Here is a 19,158-nt window from a genome sequence, read left to right on the forward strand (position 1 = left end):
CTGTTCCCTCTACTCCAAGACACGGGCCTAGATGCACTCTGTAAGGCTCTTCCAGGGTGCAGACTCAGACTGAGCTATTGGTCAGACTCAGTAGAGACCTACATGATTTCGCGTCCTCGAGTTGACTTCCCCTCCTCGCTGCTCTGCCTCCCTGGCCCCTTGCTCTCTCCTGGCATCACACTCCCTAACCCAGTGGTGGCAGGAGCCCCCCTCAGGCTCCGCTCTCTAGGAACCCAGGCCCAGTGCTGTTGAACTGATGAACGAAGGGGGTGACCCCCAGTGGGGGAGGGGGAGGTGCACATTCCAGTTGCTCCCTCTGGCCTCAGTTTCCCCCAATACTCCCTTCACCCTGAAGCACTATTGCTCTCCTGTGCCTGTTTGTCTGGACCCTGACCCCCTGCCAGGTTCTTTCCAGGCCTTTCCCCAGGCTGGTCTGAGCTCTGTAGTGACTCTCAATGGGGTGCCAAGTCTTTCCTGAACCCCTCACCTGCTCACCTGGTCCTCAGACAGATCCTGTGACACCCTGAGCTTCCCCATAGCTCCTCAGCCACTGCTCTGGGCAACCCAGCTGCCCTGACAAGTGTCTACCTTTGCTGTTCCTGTTTCCCCTGCCTTCCACTGCCCCGTCCCACCAGGATTCTGGCCTGCCCTAGGTGAGCTCCCAGCATGCCTTGCTTCCAAGTGAGCTTTCCCTGGTCACACAAACAGGGATGTGGGGCCCCTCCTAACACCAGTGCATGTAGGCCAGAAATAAGATCTAGTTCTTGGTTGGCAGACAGGAGACACAGTGGGCAATGGGGTCACGGCCTTGACCTTCGGACCTCCCCTTGCACACTGTGGCTGGGAAGCCCACGGGTCAGGGCCCTGCAGCTGCGTCTCTGGGTAGGTGTGCAAGTCCATCTGCTCATTCGTCAGTCCTTGCTCTGCGTGTGTCCAGCCCCGTGCCAGGCTTTGGGGCAATAGCCAAGTTCGGTCCATCAAGTGCTCACTGTCTGGAAGAGGAGTCATGCAGGGAAACGGGGACTTCCAGCTGTGCCACCTTTCCTGGTCTACACTTGGTGTTATGGGGAAGCAGAGGGGACACGGGGTGGTGCCAAGGCTACCCATGACCACTCCTGGTCCCCATCTTGTTTCATACTTCATCTGGGTCCAGCCCCATCTATGAGCAGGGAAAACTCATCTGGCCATATGTACTACTGTGAGATGGAACAACTTACAGATAAAAGAACTAATGGCTTCCTGTGGCCTGGCAGGTATTTGCCCATCACCTTCATAACCTCTCTGGCCCTTTTCTCCCCCAATTTGCCCACCCCTGTGTGTCAAGGGCCTTGGAGAGCAACCAGGACAGGATTCCGGGTCTCTGAGGGCAAAGTGTGAGGCCAGGAGCCCAAGCTGGGGCTGGCCCTGACCCTCAGGAGGTCACGCTTGTGCCAACTCATGGACGCTGCTCGTTCCTCATCTCCCTTGACCTCCCTGCAGCCTGTGACCCTGACCTGTTTCCAGTAGTTTCTCCTCCTCAGGCCTCTGTCACCCTGTGCTCTCCTGGGTCTCCTCCTTCCTCGCCACCCTTGCCAGCCCAGGCGTCTTGTAGATTCCTCCTTCATTCCTGCTGTTCAGGGTCCCCGAGCAGTCCCTGTCTCCACCTCCCAGGCTCCCTGCAGGCTGTGCCGACCACCCAAATGCTCAGCCTCCAGCCTGCTCTCTTCTCCAAGTGCCCAGCCACAGAGCTGGCCACCTACCCGACCCCAATCCCAACATGCCCCAAACTGACCTCACCACCTCTCCCAAATCTTCGACTTCTCCAGGGGGCTCTTGGTCTGGGGATGCCACCATCATCTCCCTAGCTGTTCAGAATTCCTCCCTTCCTCCCACTTCTTCCATCCAGCCAGTCACCAATCTCATCACTTCTACCCCCTTGTCTCCTTCCCTCCTTTCCCACGGCAACACTCTGAGTTGAGGCCCCCACACTCACCCCCACCTAATCCCAGTGGTGGCCTCCACACTGGCTCCAGGTTGGCCCAGCAGCAGAGCGACCTTCCTCAAATGCCAGGTTGATGTTACGTCTTTCAGTTGTGCCCTGTGGCTCTCAGGATTAAAATCAAACTCCTCAGTTTAGCACTCAAGACTCTTCAAGGCTTGTCTCTGGCCCCCTCCTCCAGCAGCAGCTCTCCTCTTGGCTTTAGGCTCTCCACTCTTGGGGCTCTATCCCCACACTCCCCAAGCAGGCTCCTGGGCAGCTGGTGCCAGGACACAGAAGCTCTGGGTGGCAGGGGACAGGGGTGTTTGTTCCCAGTGTGAGAAAAGGCCAATGTCCCAAGTAAAGGGGTGGTACCAGGTATGTGCCTCAGTTCCCTGTGAGTCTGAACAATGTGAGTCAGTTCCCTGAAATTATTATTTGGATTCAGTGGAGTAAGGTCTAGGTCCTGAACTACTGTGGCCTAGCAGGATGACCACAGCTGAGGGGCCACCCTCCCGCTGCCCTCACGTTCAAGCACAGCCATGTTTTAGACAGGGAGGCTGCCCTTGGAGGGATAGTGATGAGCGGGACAGCTTCTGTGTACCAAGCATTCACTGAGCGCTGGGCACTCTGTTGAGCATTTGGTGCCACGTCTCATTAAATCTTCCCTTGAACCCTGGGGTAGAAGGCCCTTTTATTATCCCCATTTCATAGATGTGGAAATGGAGGCCAGAGAGGTTGAATAACTTTCCCACTGTTGGCAGAAGTGTGCCAGACCCAGAACTTAAACTCTTTTCTACAGGATCCCAGAATCACAAAAACACATGGGAGTAATTTAAGGCACAGATATGAGTAGACTTTTGAGGAGGGGGACGTGAGAGCAAGCAGGCAGGAAATACGGAGAGAGTGACCACTGGGAGCAGAGATGGGGGATGGGTGGAGTCATCACCACTCTGTTTAATCACATTAGTTGCCGCATAGTTCAAGGCGGCTTGGGGACAGTGAGCGTGTGAGCAGGAGGGGGATGCATCCTCCGGGTGCCCCATCTTCCTCCGCAGCCCTTGGAAGGCCACACGGCAGGGGACAGAGGCGAGCGGGGAGTGTCTAGGAAGTGCTTTCCAAGTCCTGCTGGTCAGAGGCCCCACCCAGGGCCTTTGGATGGGCCCCCGGAGGCAGGTACTCACAAAGGTGGGCATTCATCATTTTTATGCCTACGTTCAGATCCCTAATAAGGAAGTAATAATATTGCCAGGCCTTTACCATGCTTTCTATGGGCTAGCGAGAAGACTAATTATCTGATGACACTAATAAATGGTTATGATATTATTAAAAATGGCACCAAGCTAGGATTAATAGGCTCATCAATTGTAGGGAATCGGGTCTAACAAGGTCCCCTGCATGTTCTGTCAGGGCCCGTGGCCTTGATGGATACGGGGCTGCCGGAAGCGCCGCCCAGCTGCGCGGAGGATGCGGATGGGGCTACCCGCCCTTCCCCGGCTGAGGGTCAGCTCAGGAAGGTCCAGCTGCCGCTGGGTCTCTCTGATCACAGCCCCTTGCCCACGGCTCTTCAGAGCTCTCGGGCCCCTGGAGCTACGGTGGGTGGCGAGGCTGGCTCGGCCCTGCTCATTTCTGCACGTGGCCTCGGCTCTCCTCTCCACGTGATCTGATCCCCTTCCCACCCCAGCCCTGCTCGCCTCTGCAAACCACAGCCTCAGAGCCCTCCCAGAGCCCCGGAATCCAGGGCCCCCTCGCCAAGTACAGGGGAGTGGGTAAGATGGAGATGCTTCCGGGGCCTGCTGCCTAATTTCCATAATAATTATAGTTATTACTAACGGTGACAACACACTCCCTTCCACTTATACTGAGTTCTACAATCTAGAAGCTGCTTCCCCACCCGTTGTCTCCTCTGGGCTCACAACAAGCTGGGAAGAACGCGGGGCGGGTGTCATTATTCTCACTGTCGAGCAGAGTAACTGGAGCTCAGGGAGCTAAAGAGACGTCCTGAAGCCCCCTCCCCAGCCTCCAAGAAACAGCTGTAAGAATAAAATTTAAAAAAAGAAAAAAGAAAAAAAGCAAATACGGATACGGTGCCGGCTCTGTAATGCACATATGTTAACTTCATTCTCAGGACAACCTTATGAGGTAGGTCCGATTAACATCATTTCCCTTTTACAGATGTGGAAACTGTGACACAGAGAGGTTAAGAAACTAGTCCAGGAACACACAGCTGGTAAGCAGCAGCGTGGGAACCAAACCCGGCCCGAGTTCACGCTCTGTACTGTTAGCCTCTCCTACCAGACTCCCCTGGGAGCTCGATTTGCTGGGGCCTTGGAAGTGACTCCACGGGGCCAGGCTCTGCTCCAGCTGCCATGCCTTCAGCGCCAGCCTGCCTCCCACGCGCAGCCTGCAAGGTCTCTGCAGGGCAGCTCCCCTCAGACAGAGGCGGGAGAAGGCCCTGCCGCCTGCCCCCACACTGGAGAGACGAAGCCATAGTAACCCCCAACCTTTGGCTGGCACTTTCCAGGTTGTGAAGATCTACTGCATGAACCTCCCTCTGCCCTGGCCCCTGGGGTCAGGATGGCTCTTTGTAGGGGCTGGAGCACAGGGCTACGAGGCCAAGAGCCTCTGCAACTCCACCACTCTGAATCCCGGCTCTACCACTTACCAGCTGAGGGCCTTCAGCTCTCTCTGCCTCAGCCTCCTCATCTGCGAAACAGCTGTTGATAACAGTACCTACCTCGCTGGGCTGTCATAAGGACAAGTGAGAGAAGGACCCTGAGGGGTCTAGCACGGATCCGGTCCTTGCATCCAGTGGCAGCTCTCTGATAGGAAATGCTTTAGGCCTGAGCCGGAAGGCAGGTGATGTTTACCACGTGCCAGTCAGCTGTGCGAATGGGGCTCATCTGATTTCCCTAACAGCCTGAGGAGCTACGGTGGTTGCTAATTACTCCTATTTTAGAAATGAAGAAATTGAGGCTCAGTGAGGTTGATGAACTTACCCAGTCACACATCTAGCAGGTGGCAAAGCTGGGACTGGAATCCCAGGTCTCCTGGACCACAGCCTGGGCTTCTAAGAACTATGATGTGTTTGCTTATAGCATCTCACAAGGCACCCTTGTACTGACCTTCCTATGGCCTGGGCCCTGCGCCAGTAGTGCAACAATCCTGGGGGGAGGGATATTCATGCACCCATTTCACAGATGTGCAAACTGCTCAGAGAGGTCAAGTGACTTGCTCCTGTTCACACAGCTAATGAGTGAAGAACTGGACTCAGACCCAGGGCCTCCTGGTTCCTCTTCTGTTGTTGTGACCCCAGTCTGTGGCTTCTCCCTGTTTTTCTTCTAATGTCCCAAGAACCCCAGGTCCCTCGCACTGGCTGCTCCCTCTCCCTGCCCTGCCCACTGACACGCCCCTGGGTCCTCTCCCTGGTCCCAGGCAGGGTAAGAGGCCGCCTCATGGCGCCTCCCGGCGGAGCCTTGCTCATCCCTTCGCCCCAGGCCACAGCTCCCCGGAGCCCCACTGGACCCAATGTTACTCAAGGCAGTGACAGGTTTATCTCTGCGTCCCAGAGTCTGGTGAAGTGCCTCGTGCTGGCACCTCATGCACGGGGTCGGGACACACTTTGGTGGCTCTTAAAGGGGCAGAAGGCACTGAGAAGCTGAGGGAATCCTCCAGAACCAGCAAATTGAAGCTGTCAGTGGGGCTGGTGCCAAGTCAGGTGGGGGCCAGCGTGTGTGTGTGTCTGCATGGAGAGGAATGACAAGGGCAGGCCCAAGAGAGCTAGGGCACACGTCTTCACATGGGGACCCCCATCCCCAGGGTCACATCTCCCCTGCCCCCAGGGCCACCCCGCGGCCAGGACGGCCAGCCGTGGTGCACACAGCGCTCCGCCAAGCCTCCCAGGGGTCCCGCCCGGCTTACATGGTCGATGAGCTCCTTGATCATGCCGTTCCACTGGCCCTTGTCGTCCTGCGCCCCGTACTTGCCGTCCTCCACCAGCCGGATCTCGTAGGAGAAGCCCAGGATGTGGGCCAGCTCCTTCAGCAGGTCGATGCAGTAGCCCTCGAACCGGTCGTTCCCGTACAGGGTCCTGTCGGACTTCCGGAACATGACAAAAGGCTCCTCCTGCGGGACAGATGGGAGGGGACTGCAGAAGCCTGGCGGGCAGGGTGGAGGGGGGGCTTGGGCTGGACAGCCTGGGCCAGAACCGCTGCCTGTGTTTCTATAAAACCACTGGGGTGGCAGGCGAATGGCCTGTTAGGCCAGGAGAGGGGACGCACGTTCCTGAGAGCCAGCCTGGGGCCTCATGCACGGCCACCTACAGCAGCCCCTGCTACAGGGTGGGAGCTCAGTAGGTACTTGCTGCTGTAAGTGCCCAGCGGCTACAGAGCTAGTGAGCGGTGGAACAGGGATCCGAACTGGGGACTGTGTGATCCCAAAGCCCAGTAACACAGGCCGGGGGCCTTAGAGTGTGGAGGGACCAGGAGCATCCGCACCACCTGGGAACTTGTCAGAAAGGCACGTGCCCAGGCTCCACGCCAGACCTAACTGAACCAGGGACTCTGGGCGGGGCCCAGGACTCTGTGCTTTCAGCGGCCCTCCAGGGAATTCTGATGTCCGCTCAAGTCTGCAGACACTGCTGCAGAAAGCCCTTCTGCAAGTGTCTGCTCTGACTGCCCCCTCGACTCCCACTTAAAAGATTAGATCTACACACTCCCTGATACCTTTCTCTCTCTCCAAGGATCTCCTCAGTCCCCCGCCTTAGGATCTGCTGGGTGACTGGCTGCTGATAACAGTGACAGTTCGCATTTATATGTGGCTGTGCCAGGGGCCAGTCAATCAGCACGTGAGACAGCACAGAGCCCAGCGGGGCACCAGGGCTCAGCAGACAGAAGCTGCTATCGCCTCACTTAACCTTAATGCCAACCTTTTGGGGTAGTTATTAGTGATCCCATTTTATAGATGCAGAAAGGGAAGTTCATGAGGACAAGTGACTTGTGTGAGGCCACCCAGCTGGCACTGAGGGACGATCTGAACTGGGTTGACCCCAGAGTGTGTGTTCTCTGTCAGAGACCCTGAGCCCATGGAGCCTGTCTGTCCCAGGTGGGCAGGTGACCCCTCAGGAAGGTTGCCTATGGAACTTTCTAGATCCCCAAACCAGGTCGAGAGCTGCCATCCTCACACCTGCTCCTGGACAACAACTCTAGTCTTCTTGGACTTGTCTGGGCCTCCTTCATCCGTCCCTTGCCCTGTCTCTGCCTGAGCTCCTCTGCCTCTTCCTGTCACGAAACACTCCTCACACCCACCTCAGCGCCCAGGTGTCACGATGCCCCAGGCCTTCCGCTGGAGGGTGATAACCGTGAGCTGGCAGAAGGCATGTAAGCCGGGAAGCTCATGTCCACGTGCCCACAATAAGGCACACACCTGTCTCATCATCCCCTCCACTGGCAGGGCCGTTCCCTTGACCTAATGGGCCCCTGAGGTGAGGTGAGCAGCGGAGGCCCCGGTGCAGACCCTCGTCAGAAGTCCCAGGAGAGAAACGCACCCCCAGCCTCATGCCGGGCTCTGGGCTTCCGCTGTGGCAGGCAGGCTCCATTCTCTGGGTTCCAGCAACACTGCCTGTCAGAATCCCATCCCACCCCACGACTGATCCATCCCAGCTTTTCAGCAGCCCTTGGGACGCTTCAGAGAAACCAGGGAGTATGTGACTCCCGAAGGGGTTCCCACCTCTCCAGGGATTCTGGGAAAACCACTTCTCAGTCTAACTGGGCAGAAAGCTGGATCCTTGGGAGGCACCATGCTGAACCTCAGTGCCTCTCACGCTCACCCTCCAACCCAGGAGGCAGCTCATCAAGGTTGGAGAAGAGTCCAGGTGGGGGCCTGGGAAAGGTGCTGAGCTGGACAGGGGACCTTGTCTGGTCCATACACTGCCTTTATGCAAATTCGTCTCTGGGCAGATGCACCCTGGCACCCTGGCATGTGGCCTGGCGAACAGGGCCTGGGTGAGATTTCAGTCCCAACTCAGCCTTTTGGTTGATGTTCTTGTGCAGTGAACAAGCTCTACCACTGTACCTGGTGGCCCTGACTTTAGTTCAAGGGAAGAATTAGAGAGAAGGTGCCATCTTTCCCAGGGGACCTACCACCACATACAAAAATCCTAGACAAAATCTATCTTCTTCTGTAAAATGTGAAAAAAAGAAAAAATAGAACCCACCTTACAAGGTTGTTGGGAGGATAAAATGAGTCAATCAATGAAAACCACTCAGAATAGTGCCTGGCAAATGTTAGCCACCAATATTATTATTATTATTAATATCGGCATCATCATCTTCTTCTCCTTCGGGTGTACTAGTTGTCCCATTGCCGCACTGACCTTTCCAGACTGGAGACCACTCCCAAAGTCATCAAAGGTTAAAGACCATGACTGGTGGAAAACCATTTCAGGAAAGGTCCCTGAGACAGCTCACTTCCTGACCCTCTCTCCACGCCCCTCCCCGGCCCAATCCTCTAAAATTAGCACTTCATTTGTGAAGCCACCACAGCCCCAGAATCTATACATCTCCATATAAATACGCTGCCTTCGGAGCAGCTGTAAAATGCCATTAATTTCGGGAAGTGCTTTGCGGATGGCATACATATTTAACAGCCAAAGCCCAGAGCATTAAAATGGTGCTCGCCTTAGTAATGTGTCTCTAGACCTGCAACATTTCCTAGGGGGTAATTCTGAACTCCGCCAACTACTTATTCATGGACTATTTCACAATTTATTACTGGAAATGTCCAGACAGCCAATTCACAAGCTCTCTCGGCTGCTAATCGATTGCTCAGTGAAGGTGCCCTCAATTTCATAACTTCACGCTCTCCTATTGCTCTGGGAGAGCAGCCGGAGGAGCAGGGGTAATATTTCTCTTCAACAAGTCACAGAAAACAAGGGCCCAGAAAAATAACCGTTTCCAACTTTCCGTTGCCAGGGTTCTCGCTCTGGCTTCTCTACGATTGCTTACACCAGTGTGAAAGCCAGGCCCGGTGCTAAGCTTCTCCCAGTGGCAGGACCCATGGATGTGGAAGAGGGGGCTCCAGGTGTTACCCCTAAGTAGAGAAGGATCCAGGGCTTAGCCACCTGGGAGCTGCATTCCCAAGCCCCCTCCGAGTTAGGCAGTATCAACCCACATGCACACACACATGTGCATGTATGTACAATGCTCCTGGCACAGATACACCACAGTCTCAGGTGTTCTGTTTGCTAGCCCTGCTTGGACCCTGGGCCTTGGCCTCTGCCAGTCAGAACCAGGACAGAGCATTAGGAGTCCTGTCCTCCCAGCAGGAGGGGCCTAAAATGGTCCCCCGGCCTGGGATGGTTCTCCCAGCCCACATTCTGGCCTTAGCATTTTCCCTTTCCTGCCGCTGGGTGCTGAGGGTTCGGCCCTGCCTGGCAGATGATTCTATGTGGGTCACGATGTGCACACGGCACAGATGCACCCATCAGTGAGCACCCAGACACCTGTGCATAGCCGGTCTCTCACCCGCACACATACGCACACGCACGCCGACACCACTGCTCACATCAGCAGCCAAAAGAGCCCCGAACCTTCAAAAGCAGGGCCCCCAGGAGCGGATCGGGTGTGTTTTCTCGGTGTGTGAGCTGAGGTTTGGGCAGATGAATTTTTCATGAGCTCAAGGAAGAGCGGAACCAGAACAGAGGCTGGGGCCGGGCAGAGAGGGGGCGGGGGAGGGCCGGCTTCCAGGCTCCTGCTGCTGCTGTTTCAGTCCTAGGAACGGGAAGGCTGCCTGCAGCTCTGAAGGGACAGAGAGGGCAGTGTCGGGCTCTCTGTCCATCTGTCTGTCCAGGGCAAGGTGTCCTTAGCGCCCAATCTCAGGGTTCGTGACAGGGGAGAAGAGCAGGTGGGTTTGGGGGCAGCCCACACAGAGCTGCTGCCTTCTGCCTTAGCCGGATTCCAGGGGAAAGAAAGGGAGGAGAAACCCCTCTCATCAGGGGTCTTGGATCCAGGCCCTGCTCTCTAGGGCAGAGCAGTTTGATGTTCCTGTGCTGGTACCCTGGGATCTGCTTGTCACTCAAAGTGCCGTTGCCCTGACAACACCCTCCCAGACAGGCAGGGGCTGTGCTCTCAGCAGGAGGTGGTGGTCCTGCATTCAGACCGCTAAGCATGGGCTGGGTTTTCAGCCAGAGCAGCTGGGGCTGGGCCAGGCTGGGCCACTCCCCACTGCCTTGCAGCTGTCCCAAAGACCCCAAGCCTGAGACCATCCCCCAGGACTCCAGGACATGCAGACCACGCTGAGCCTTTCGGGAACATTCCCTGGAGTGTCTGGAGCAGCTCTAGGTTTTCAGGTGGCCCGAGACCTGTCCTTGCATGGGAGTGGGCATCTCTCTCCCAGGAGACCCTGAGGATACTTTCAGCTGGACACAGAATTTCTTGTAGACCTTTGTAAAGGCTGTGTGTCACATGTTTGGTCCCCATCGGGGGACATTCCCTCCACTCCCCTGCCTCCAGAATAGACAAAGCTTCTCTCACTGCCCCACAGGGACAAGCAGAGCCTGCCCTCCCGTGATCTCCAGGCAGAGGGGATGGAGAGCGGAATCATGGGTCACCCCCAGACCACGTGAGTGCTGACACTGCATGATGGGGTTAAGATGGTTGGTGGTCCCATCCACGGGCAGTGGGAAATCTGCTTCAAGTGGGTCAGCAACTGTGTCAGAGGTCAAGGCAATGGGGCCAAGGGGCAAGGAATTACTGTGACATCAGGCCCAGGAGCTCTGACCGCAAGCCCACGGCAGAGGATGAGGTGGTGGGTGATCTGGAGTTTTATGTCTCCACAGGAGGCTACAAGGGGCTCACGAGGTCGAGGTCGCAAACCCTAAAGCCTTCAGGGACCAGCGGGGAAACAACATTCTAAGAAGCAGCCAAGTGTAACCAATAGGGAGTGGCATTCGAATGCAAATTCAAGTTTATAACATAACTCGCCCTGTGCTAGAGATCACCTCTGTGGCCATGGCCAGGGATGTCTTTGGTGGAATTCAGGCCTGTGGCCAGAGCAGAGGTTTTCTCCAGAACTCTCATTCTGCATGTTGCATTAAGCCTGAGCTCACCAGGGACCGGATCTGTAATCAATAGTAACGAATCCCACTAACAGCTATCGCTTAGCACTCACTCTGTACCATTTATACGTATTAATCATTCGTCCTCTCGACTCTAGGAAGTAGGTAAGATTATTATCACCTCCCTTTTTCAGATGGAGAAACTGAGGCACAGAGAGAGGAAGCGATTTTTCAGGGTCACTCAGTCAGTCAACAGGAAAGCCAGGATTCATCCCCAAAGGTGTGTGTTCTTAATCATCCCATGGTTCTGCCCCTGCGTCCCGAACACGCCGCATGTCCCAAAGACCTGCTGGGCTCGCGTCTGCCTGGAGGCCCTGCAGCTGAGGGGAGGGGGACTGACGGAGCTGTGACCAGGCTGTGGGCCAACAGGGGCTTCTCTCCTTCCCTGTCCCCTGGGATGCCTGGGAGCCAGCCGGATGCTGGGGGCGGGACCTCCACAGCAGGTCAGGGACCTTTGCAAGAAGCTGCAAGTATGGACAAAGCAGCTCTGGGCACTCACAGGTCAAGGGCATGGGGTGTCTGCCGGATTCTTCCTCTGCTTGTGCAGAAAAATCCCTTGTGCCTCTGCAGAAGGGTTTTACGCCCTTGAAATCAGGCTGCTGCCATTTCAATAAAATTTAACCCCTTGCTCTTTCGAGGTGCTTCTATTTTGCCTCCTTTGGGTACACGGTCCTTAGCTGCCTCGCAGTGTTCAGAGTATTGTTTTGTGACCGAGTCGCCTTAGCTCATGCAATCATCTCTCCTCCTAATCCCTTAAATCAGACGAGTTTTACCTTTTTAAAATCTTGCCTCATGAAAAGTGTTTTATTTATATCTCCCGTTCTATGCAGCCCTGCTTTTAATCTTTTACCACCTTTTTATTATTTTATTTTTACCCTTTTACATTTTAGCTTTGTCACACTTTTATCCTTTCGCTTTTTGACATTTTGGTTTTACATTTTTTACCTTGCCTAGGCGGAGCTATAAATTATTTAATTTTTCGTCTTTCTTAATATCTTCCCTTATCACCTCATTTCTCATCTTCATCTTCTCTTTATTATTTTCCTTTTAACCTTTTCATTTTGTTCCCTCTCCACTCTCCTCTACCTTCTCTATTTTTGTCCACGTCAATATCTCTTTAATTGTGCATCAGTCTTCACTCTCATCCCCTTGCGCTTGTTAAATGTTTATTTTTGTCTTTTATATTTTTTATATTACGGTTTTTTTCCTCTTCCTTTTGAGATCTTTTCAGTTATTGGCTTTTAGTAGTCTGGTTTTTGTATTTGTTTGATTAACGAAAAGTTGATCAATAAAGTCCGGCAGGGTGTGTGGCTGTCAGGAAGACGCTAGTTCGCGCGTCTTGTCCCAAAAAGGAGGGTGGGTGTCTTTCCGGGCCACCTCCTCGGGCTTTCCCAGCAGCTCGTCTAGAACCACCGTGACATCTCTGTCGCCTTTAACGTGGATCCTCTCAGTGATCATAACCCTGGGGGCTGGTGATGAAACCCACAGGCTAAAGTTCCCCTCTAGATGCCGACAGCACCCTGGTGTCTGCCACTCCCTGGGACTCCTGGAAGGATGGGGTTTCTTCCTGTCACCCCCCTTCCTGTTCCATGACGTCCACCACCCAGCCGCAGAGCACATACGTGGTGAGTTACCCCAGAGGGGAGGACATAAGACGGTCCAATAGGGCCCTTTGAGCTGCCTGTGGGGGGACACAGGTGGGTGCAAGTCCTGTCTGAGCACCATGGGAGGTTCTATTCAGGGGCAGCCTTACTTAACCTAAAATGGGCTGAGCTCCCTGTGTGCAGAGGAACGACCTCAGCACGTGGTCCTTACAGACATATAGGCTTTACTATAGTAGACACTGACTAGAGCCAGAATTGTCCTCAAAGGGTCTTCAGTTGGAATCTACTGGGTTGTGATTGGGCTGCCTCCCCCCAAGATGCCCCGGCTGGGGGACCAAGAGCAGCGCTGTGTCCCTGAGTGGGTCTGTGCTGAGCCTGTGGGCACCCTGGGGCCTTCCAGGAGGGACCGGTGCAGGTGGAGCCAGCGCAGCCCTGGTCAGGAAAGGGAGGCCGGTGGCCCCGTCTGTCCCCTGCCTGCCCGCGAGCTCCACGGTGCAGAGAGCCTGTGGGAGACCCCAGGAGCCCCTTCTTGGGTTGGAAGTGGCGAGGAGTGGGGAGTGGAGAGAGGATGGGATGCAATTCCATTCAGGGGCAGTGGCTGTGGCTGACGGCTGGGGACACGACGTTGGGGAGTGTGGCATGTGTACAGACTCCCAGCACCCACTGAGCTCTGTGGTGTGGCCACACCCCCACCACATCTGGGTTGACCCATGGGAAGGGCCTTTCCCTGGGAACTGAGTCCTGTTGCAAAGGGCAGTTTACCCGCTTGCTGCCACCCCACCGTGTGTCCTGCTCAGACATCAGGGCCCAGGGAGTGAGTGGGGTGAGAGGGTAAAGCACAGGGGCTCCTGCCCGTGGTCCTGGGCGGAGCTGCTCTGCCCCAGCTGCTCTCGGAGACCCTAGTGTTTCCACCTTCCTGCAGCCCCACGGCCACCATCCTCTGGCCCCCCAGCAGCCTCATAAGAGGTACCCTATCTGTGACGAGTGGGGGACAGAGACGTCTGTCCAGCCCACATGGTCACCCCACTCCAGGTCAGACAGTCCTTCCCACAGGGGCTGCAGGCTCTTACCAGCACTGTGGTGACGATGAGTGACCTGTTTGTCAGGGAGTCCGTGACATTAGGGCCTCGGCCTTTGGCGACCTCGGTGATGTTGAGCCCATCAGCAGGACTCCACACCCCAACCTGGAAGGACAGACAGACAGAAAGCAGCGTGCTGAGTCCTCAGTCTACCCATCCTTTCTCCGTGTTGCCAAGACCATCATCGTCCTCTTCATCTGCTGTCGTGTTTCGAGCTGACCATTCTGACACCAACCCTGCTGTTCTCCCTCCTTCCCCGGTGAGGCCCCAAGGTGCTGAATCTCCTGAATTCTGCCGCCCCCTTGTTGGCAAACCCACCACAGCGGAAAGGGAAGGTGCAGAGGGAGACGGTGAGTGCACAGACAGCCCAGGGACCCCTGGGGCTGCGCAGCTGCTAAACGATGCGGAGGGAATCAGGGGTCCGTGGTCAGTGCCAGGTCCTGCCCTGGGACACCTCCTGGGGAAGGCCCTGGGCACCTGGGCGCTCACTTATCAGGCCTCAGCCCCAGGCGGCTCCCAGGTGCAGCTGCCTGCCAAAGCCCAGGACAGGGCCTGGAATGAGGGAGATGTTCACTATACATCTGTGGACCCTGTAAAGGACAATGAACAGTGTCATGTGCAGGAAGGCAGGCTGGGGCAGGAGGCCGGCCTTGGTGGCTGTTCTGGGGCTGGTCGCACAGGAGGGGATGAACCTCCCTGGGTTCACCCTTGGGTGTGGCTGGGTTTGAAGGCAGTTTGCTTTGTGGTTTTACTGCTAAGCTGGCAGATACTCTGGCCAAGGTGGCATAATCTCTCTTTCCACAGCATCCTTATTGATATCAGGCCTGAGGCTAGAGGCAGGGAGGGAAAGGTCAAGTTTACAAATGGTCCTAAAGCCCTGGGCCTCTTGGAGGTCTTTTTGACCCAACTCAGCCCAGCTCTGCCTGATCTCAGCCCCCCCTCACTCAAGGAAGGCTTCAGCATGCCCACTCTGTCCTTGGCCCAGTTGGGGGGTACTCAGGAAACTTAATCAATTAAACAGAGAGGCTGAATGCAAACATCCCATTAAGAAAGCTGTGCAGAGCAGATAGCAGAGAGACATGTAATTATGCTTGGGTAATTCTGCCTTAATCCTCCCAAAGCCACCGGCTGGAGCTGGCTGGATCAGCTATGACCCGGCTTAGCAAACAGAAGTGATAATATGAGAGGTAGAGTGGCCGTGTTTGGGAGCTCAGCATCCCCCTCAGGGCAGGATCTCTGCCGGCGTGGACCACCCGGGGCCACGAGGGAAAGAGACGGGCAGACGGCATTGAAGAGGCTCTTCTCTTAAGTGGGCCAAGCTCAGAGCCAAGTCAGCACGAGGGTGCCTAGCAGAGCACCGGGGGCAGGACGTGCTCAGCAGGCATCTGTCCAGAGGCTGCATGGACAGCAGGAACCCTCACCCCGGCAGGCATCTACTGAGCTCCGACTGCATGCCCTGCCAGACACCAGGTGCCATGGGGCATGCGAGAACAGTCAGGACTGAGGATGATGCAGCCTGCAGAGGCTCTCTGCCCACAATCCAGGTGGCTGTGACCAGGAGCCTCTGCAGGCCAACCTTTGTCCAGGGATAATGGAGTTTTTCTTGAGTATTAGCTATGGTCAATTTGTACCAGCTGCCTGGAGGGCAGTTGGGAGAAGGATGCTGCAGGTGGGCTCAGATGGAAAGAGTGCTCCAATGGTCAATTACTGATGCCTGCCGCGGCACAGAGCCGGAAGTCGGGGCATGCATGCCATTTCATTGCAAATTTGGGGGCTATCCCCAGAGATGGACAACAGAGAGAGCAAGAATGGGACAGCCACTTGAGTGACTATGGTATTCATCATAGCACTGCTAGAGGAGGAAGGGTCCTCCCTGTCACTGCAGGAGTTTAAACAGAAGCTGGGGCCGGGCGCGGTGGCTCACGCCTGTAATCCTAGCACTCTGGGAGGCCGAGGCGGGTGGATCGTTTGAGCTCAGGAGTTCAAGACCAGCCTGAGCAAGAGCGAGACCCCGTCTCTACTAAAAATAGAAAGAAATTATATGGACAACTAAAAATATATACAGAAAAAATTAGCCGGGCATGGTGGCGCATGCCTGTAGTCCCAGCTACTCGGGAGGCTGAGGCAGGAGGATCGCTTGAGCCCAGGAGTTGGAGGTTGCTGTGAGCGAGGCTGACGCCACGGCACTCTAGCCTGGGCAACAGAGTGAGACGCTGTCTCAAAAAAAAAAAAAAAAAAAAAAAAAAACACAGAAGCTGGAAGATTCTTCATGAGAACTCATGTAGTTTGTATACAGTTGAATCAACTGGCCTTGACAATCTTAGGTAGGGAGGCCACAGCCCCTTTTCCTAAGCCTGATGCTACATGTGGCATGAAACAGTGGCAGAGGAATGGTGAGGGTTCCTCCTCCAGCCCCGAGTCTCATAGTGGCTCCAAGGAGTCGGAGGGAAACTCAGGAGTGAGTGACTGCAGTGACCATGGCCACAGGTACAATGAGGCCAGTGCTGGGCCAGGCAGAGCCAGGCTCGTGCCTGAGTGACAGAGGTCACATCCCACAACCAGGGCAACTGCATGGTCAAAGACCTGGAGGGACAGGAGGGAGGGGGCGTGACTGGACCGTGGGTATGCCTCAGGGAGCAGTGGACACCAGGCCTGGAGACGCCAGCTGGGGCATCTCTTGGAGGGTCTTAAAGGCCTAGGTGAGGGGCTGAAGCTTAATGACTCGGCCCTGGGGAGCCACGGGCAGTTTCAGAGCAGGGTAGTGCTGTGGTTGGGGAAGCTCATCTGTGTGTACACTGGGGATGGCTGGAGGGCTCAAGACCCAGGGTGAGGTGTTAAAATAATCCACGTAAGAGGCCTGAGCCTCACAGGGCAGTGCAGGGAGGAAAGAACAGTCAGATCCCTGAGGCTCGGAGGCACCAGCAGTGGCCCCTGTACTCTCCCGGCCTCTGCTCCCTGCATTTTATACACCCGCCTTGCAGGGTTGGAGAGGTGCCCCGGCGGCTCCCGGGGACCAGCCTGCCAGGACAGAGTGCGGCTGAGCCCCCAGACCCCAGGTCTCAGGCAATGCCGAGACCTGGGGGCTCACCTTAAATCCCTTCTCAGCCCAGCAGCCTGACTCTGACAAGGTATGCGGAAGGTGCCCAGAGATCAGGACTGGCCTCACTGAAACATTTCTGTGTTGGCCAGATGGGAGGCTCCAGGCAGGCCTGCTTTCCCCCTGCAAACTCTCTGCAATCACAGAGGCCTTGGGAGCCTGCGGGGGAGGGCTCAGAATCTGCGTGCTCCAGCCTCTTTCCCAGGATAAGAGTCACCTCCAGTCTCCCAGACAAGCAATTGCTCTGTCTTTGCTTAAATGCCTCCAGTGACAGTGAGCTCACTACTCCCCAGGACAACACCCCCTGCTGTCTGTCCTCCTGCCCTATGACATCCCTGTGGGGACTCAGAGACAGTCTGTTTCCCCATGAAACTTCTGTCATGTTTCCCAGGCTATGCATCCCCAGCGGCCCACACTCACAGGGTGACGGTCTGGGTGTCTGCTGTAGCCAGGCGACTGGCTGCTGCACCTTCCAGTCCCCCCAGGCCTTCCTGCTCTCTGATGGGCCCACAGAGGCACAGGCCACATGGGGTCTCGTCTAGCCCTGGGCAGGGCTGCTGGATTGAGTCTTGCGCCTGCCTCTGGGCCTCTGCCTGGGGTCAGTCGTGGGGGATTCAAGAAACCCCTCTCCTCCCCTGAGCCCACGCACCTTCTCCAGCCCGTCCTCCTTCAGGCTGACAATGTCCAGATCAAAATCGGTCCGCAAGCCACTGGTTTTGTTGAAAACAATCCGTCCAGTTAATCCTTCCCATTGAGCCTGCGGAGGGGAGAGGGCAGAGCGGCAATTCCTTGGGCTCATAAATCATCATTCGGTACAACTGTACAATGCTTCATTTTAATTACTCCTTGCACTGATACTGTTCCCCCAAGACCATGATTAATTAATAATCACCTCCATCATTGCTCGGGCTGCGGTGCGAGCCAGCGATTTCCATAAATTCTATTATGCTCTTTAGCCAGCTTTACATTTGCACCTTCTCGTGTACAACATCGATCTTGGATGTGCTCAAATGAGCCCCCGCCTCGAAGTCACAGGAAGGGGGGGCCCATGTCAGATCCCTGGAGAGGGCAGGTGGGCAGAGGTGGGACAGGCGAGATGCGCCCAGAGGCAGAAAAGCCAATAGGCCGAGCTGTTCCTGGCTGTAAAACCAGACACTTGGAATAGTCCCCAGAGAGGCCGAGGGGGACCAAGACGGTCGTCACTCCCATCCCCTGGCTCCAGTTCCAGGCACACTGTGGCTAAGAACTCTGGGGTCAGAAGGCTGGGTCCAACCAGAATTAGCTGTGTGACCTTGAGTGTTTCATTTCACCTCTCTGCCTCAGTTTCCTCATCTATAAAATGGAACTGATAATAGTTCCCATCTTACCAAAATGCAATGAGGGTGAAATGACCTAAGTCATGTAAGATATTGAGAACGGTGCCTGGCACAACTTGAGCCCTGAGTAAATGGTAGCTTCTGTCATTTTTAAATCGTCATTAGCTTCCCTAACACACAGAGAGGCAGGCAGAGGTTGGGGCAGACCTAAACTGAGAGCAGCTCCCTCTTCTAGATCAGGGGTTGGCACACGGTGGCTGGTGGGTCAGACTGGCCCGTCTGCTTCTGTACATGTTTATTAGCTCACAGCCATGCCCGTGTGTTCGCGTGTTGTCAGGGCTGCCTTTGCACTGCTCACCGTGGAGTTGAATATTCGAGACAGAGACCATCTGGCCCACAAAGCCGAAATTATTTGCTATCTGTCCCTTTACAGAGAAAGTTTGCTGACTCCATTCTAGATAACATCTTACCGTACGAAGTACTTTCACACGTTCATGTCACTTAACCTCGGCAGCAGCCGTGGGCGGTGGGCCAGGCAAGGACTGTGCTTCCCATTTTACAGACGAGGAAGCAGGCCTGGAGGGGCCCGTGGGTCACGCAAGCTCACAGAGTGAACAAGAGGCACAGCCAAACAAGAAGGTGGGGTCCCAGGGCTCCACTCCTCAGTCTGGACTCCCTTCCCTCCTCTCTCTTCTCCAAGAGCATAGGACAGCAGCCAGAATACAGTGAAACACCCAAGCTTTCTGTGTCTGGCAGAACAAACCCCACACATCCTGGAGGCCTTGGGAACAGAGGTGGACTTGGGAGCAAGAAGAGGGGAGAAGATCTGGGGGCTCATAGAGAAGGGGTGGGGGAGCGAGGGAGGGTGTCCCGAGAAGGGGCACAGGGCAGTGGAAGGTCTGAATGGCAGAAACCTGGCCCCAAGTCCTTGCTCTGCCACTCTGGGTCCTGCCCCCTTGCAGACTCCACGGCCTCTCCCTGCTGAAGTTC

At 55.6% G+C, this 19,158-nt stretch overlaps 1 protein-coding gene across 1 annotated transcript in view; it reads right to left on the minus strand.

The window, feature by feature from the left end:
* GRIK3 (glutamate ionotropic receptor kainate type subunit 3) overlaps window positions 1-19,158 on the minus strand; it is a 216,970-nt gene that overhangs the window by 31,746 nt on the left and 166,066 nt on the right. The window contains exons 8-10 of the mRNA XM_069477688.1: window positions 17,502-17,609; window positions 13,747-13,860; window positions 5,879-6,082 (exon numbers count right to left, since the gene is read on the minus strand). Of these exons, the coding sequence (XP_069333789.1) occupies window positions 5,879-6,082; window positions 13,747-13,860; window positions 17,502-17,609 (426 nt within the window). The remainder of the gene's footprint in view (window positions 1-5,878; window positions 6,083-13,746; window positions 13,861-17,501; window positions 17,610-19,158) is intronic.

This window comes from Eulemur rufifrons, chromosome 8, assembly GCF_041146395.1.
Source record: "Eulemur rufifrons isolate Redbay chromosome 8, OSU_ERuf_1, whole genome shotgun sequence".
NCBI classification, from domain to species: Eukaryota; Metazoa; Chordata; class Mammalia; order Primates; family Lemuridae; genus Eulemur; species Eulemur rufifrons.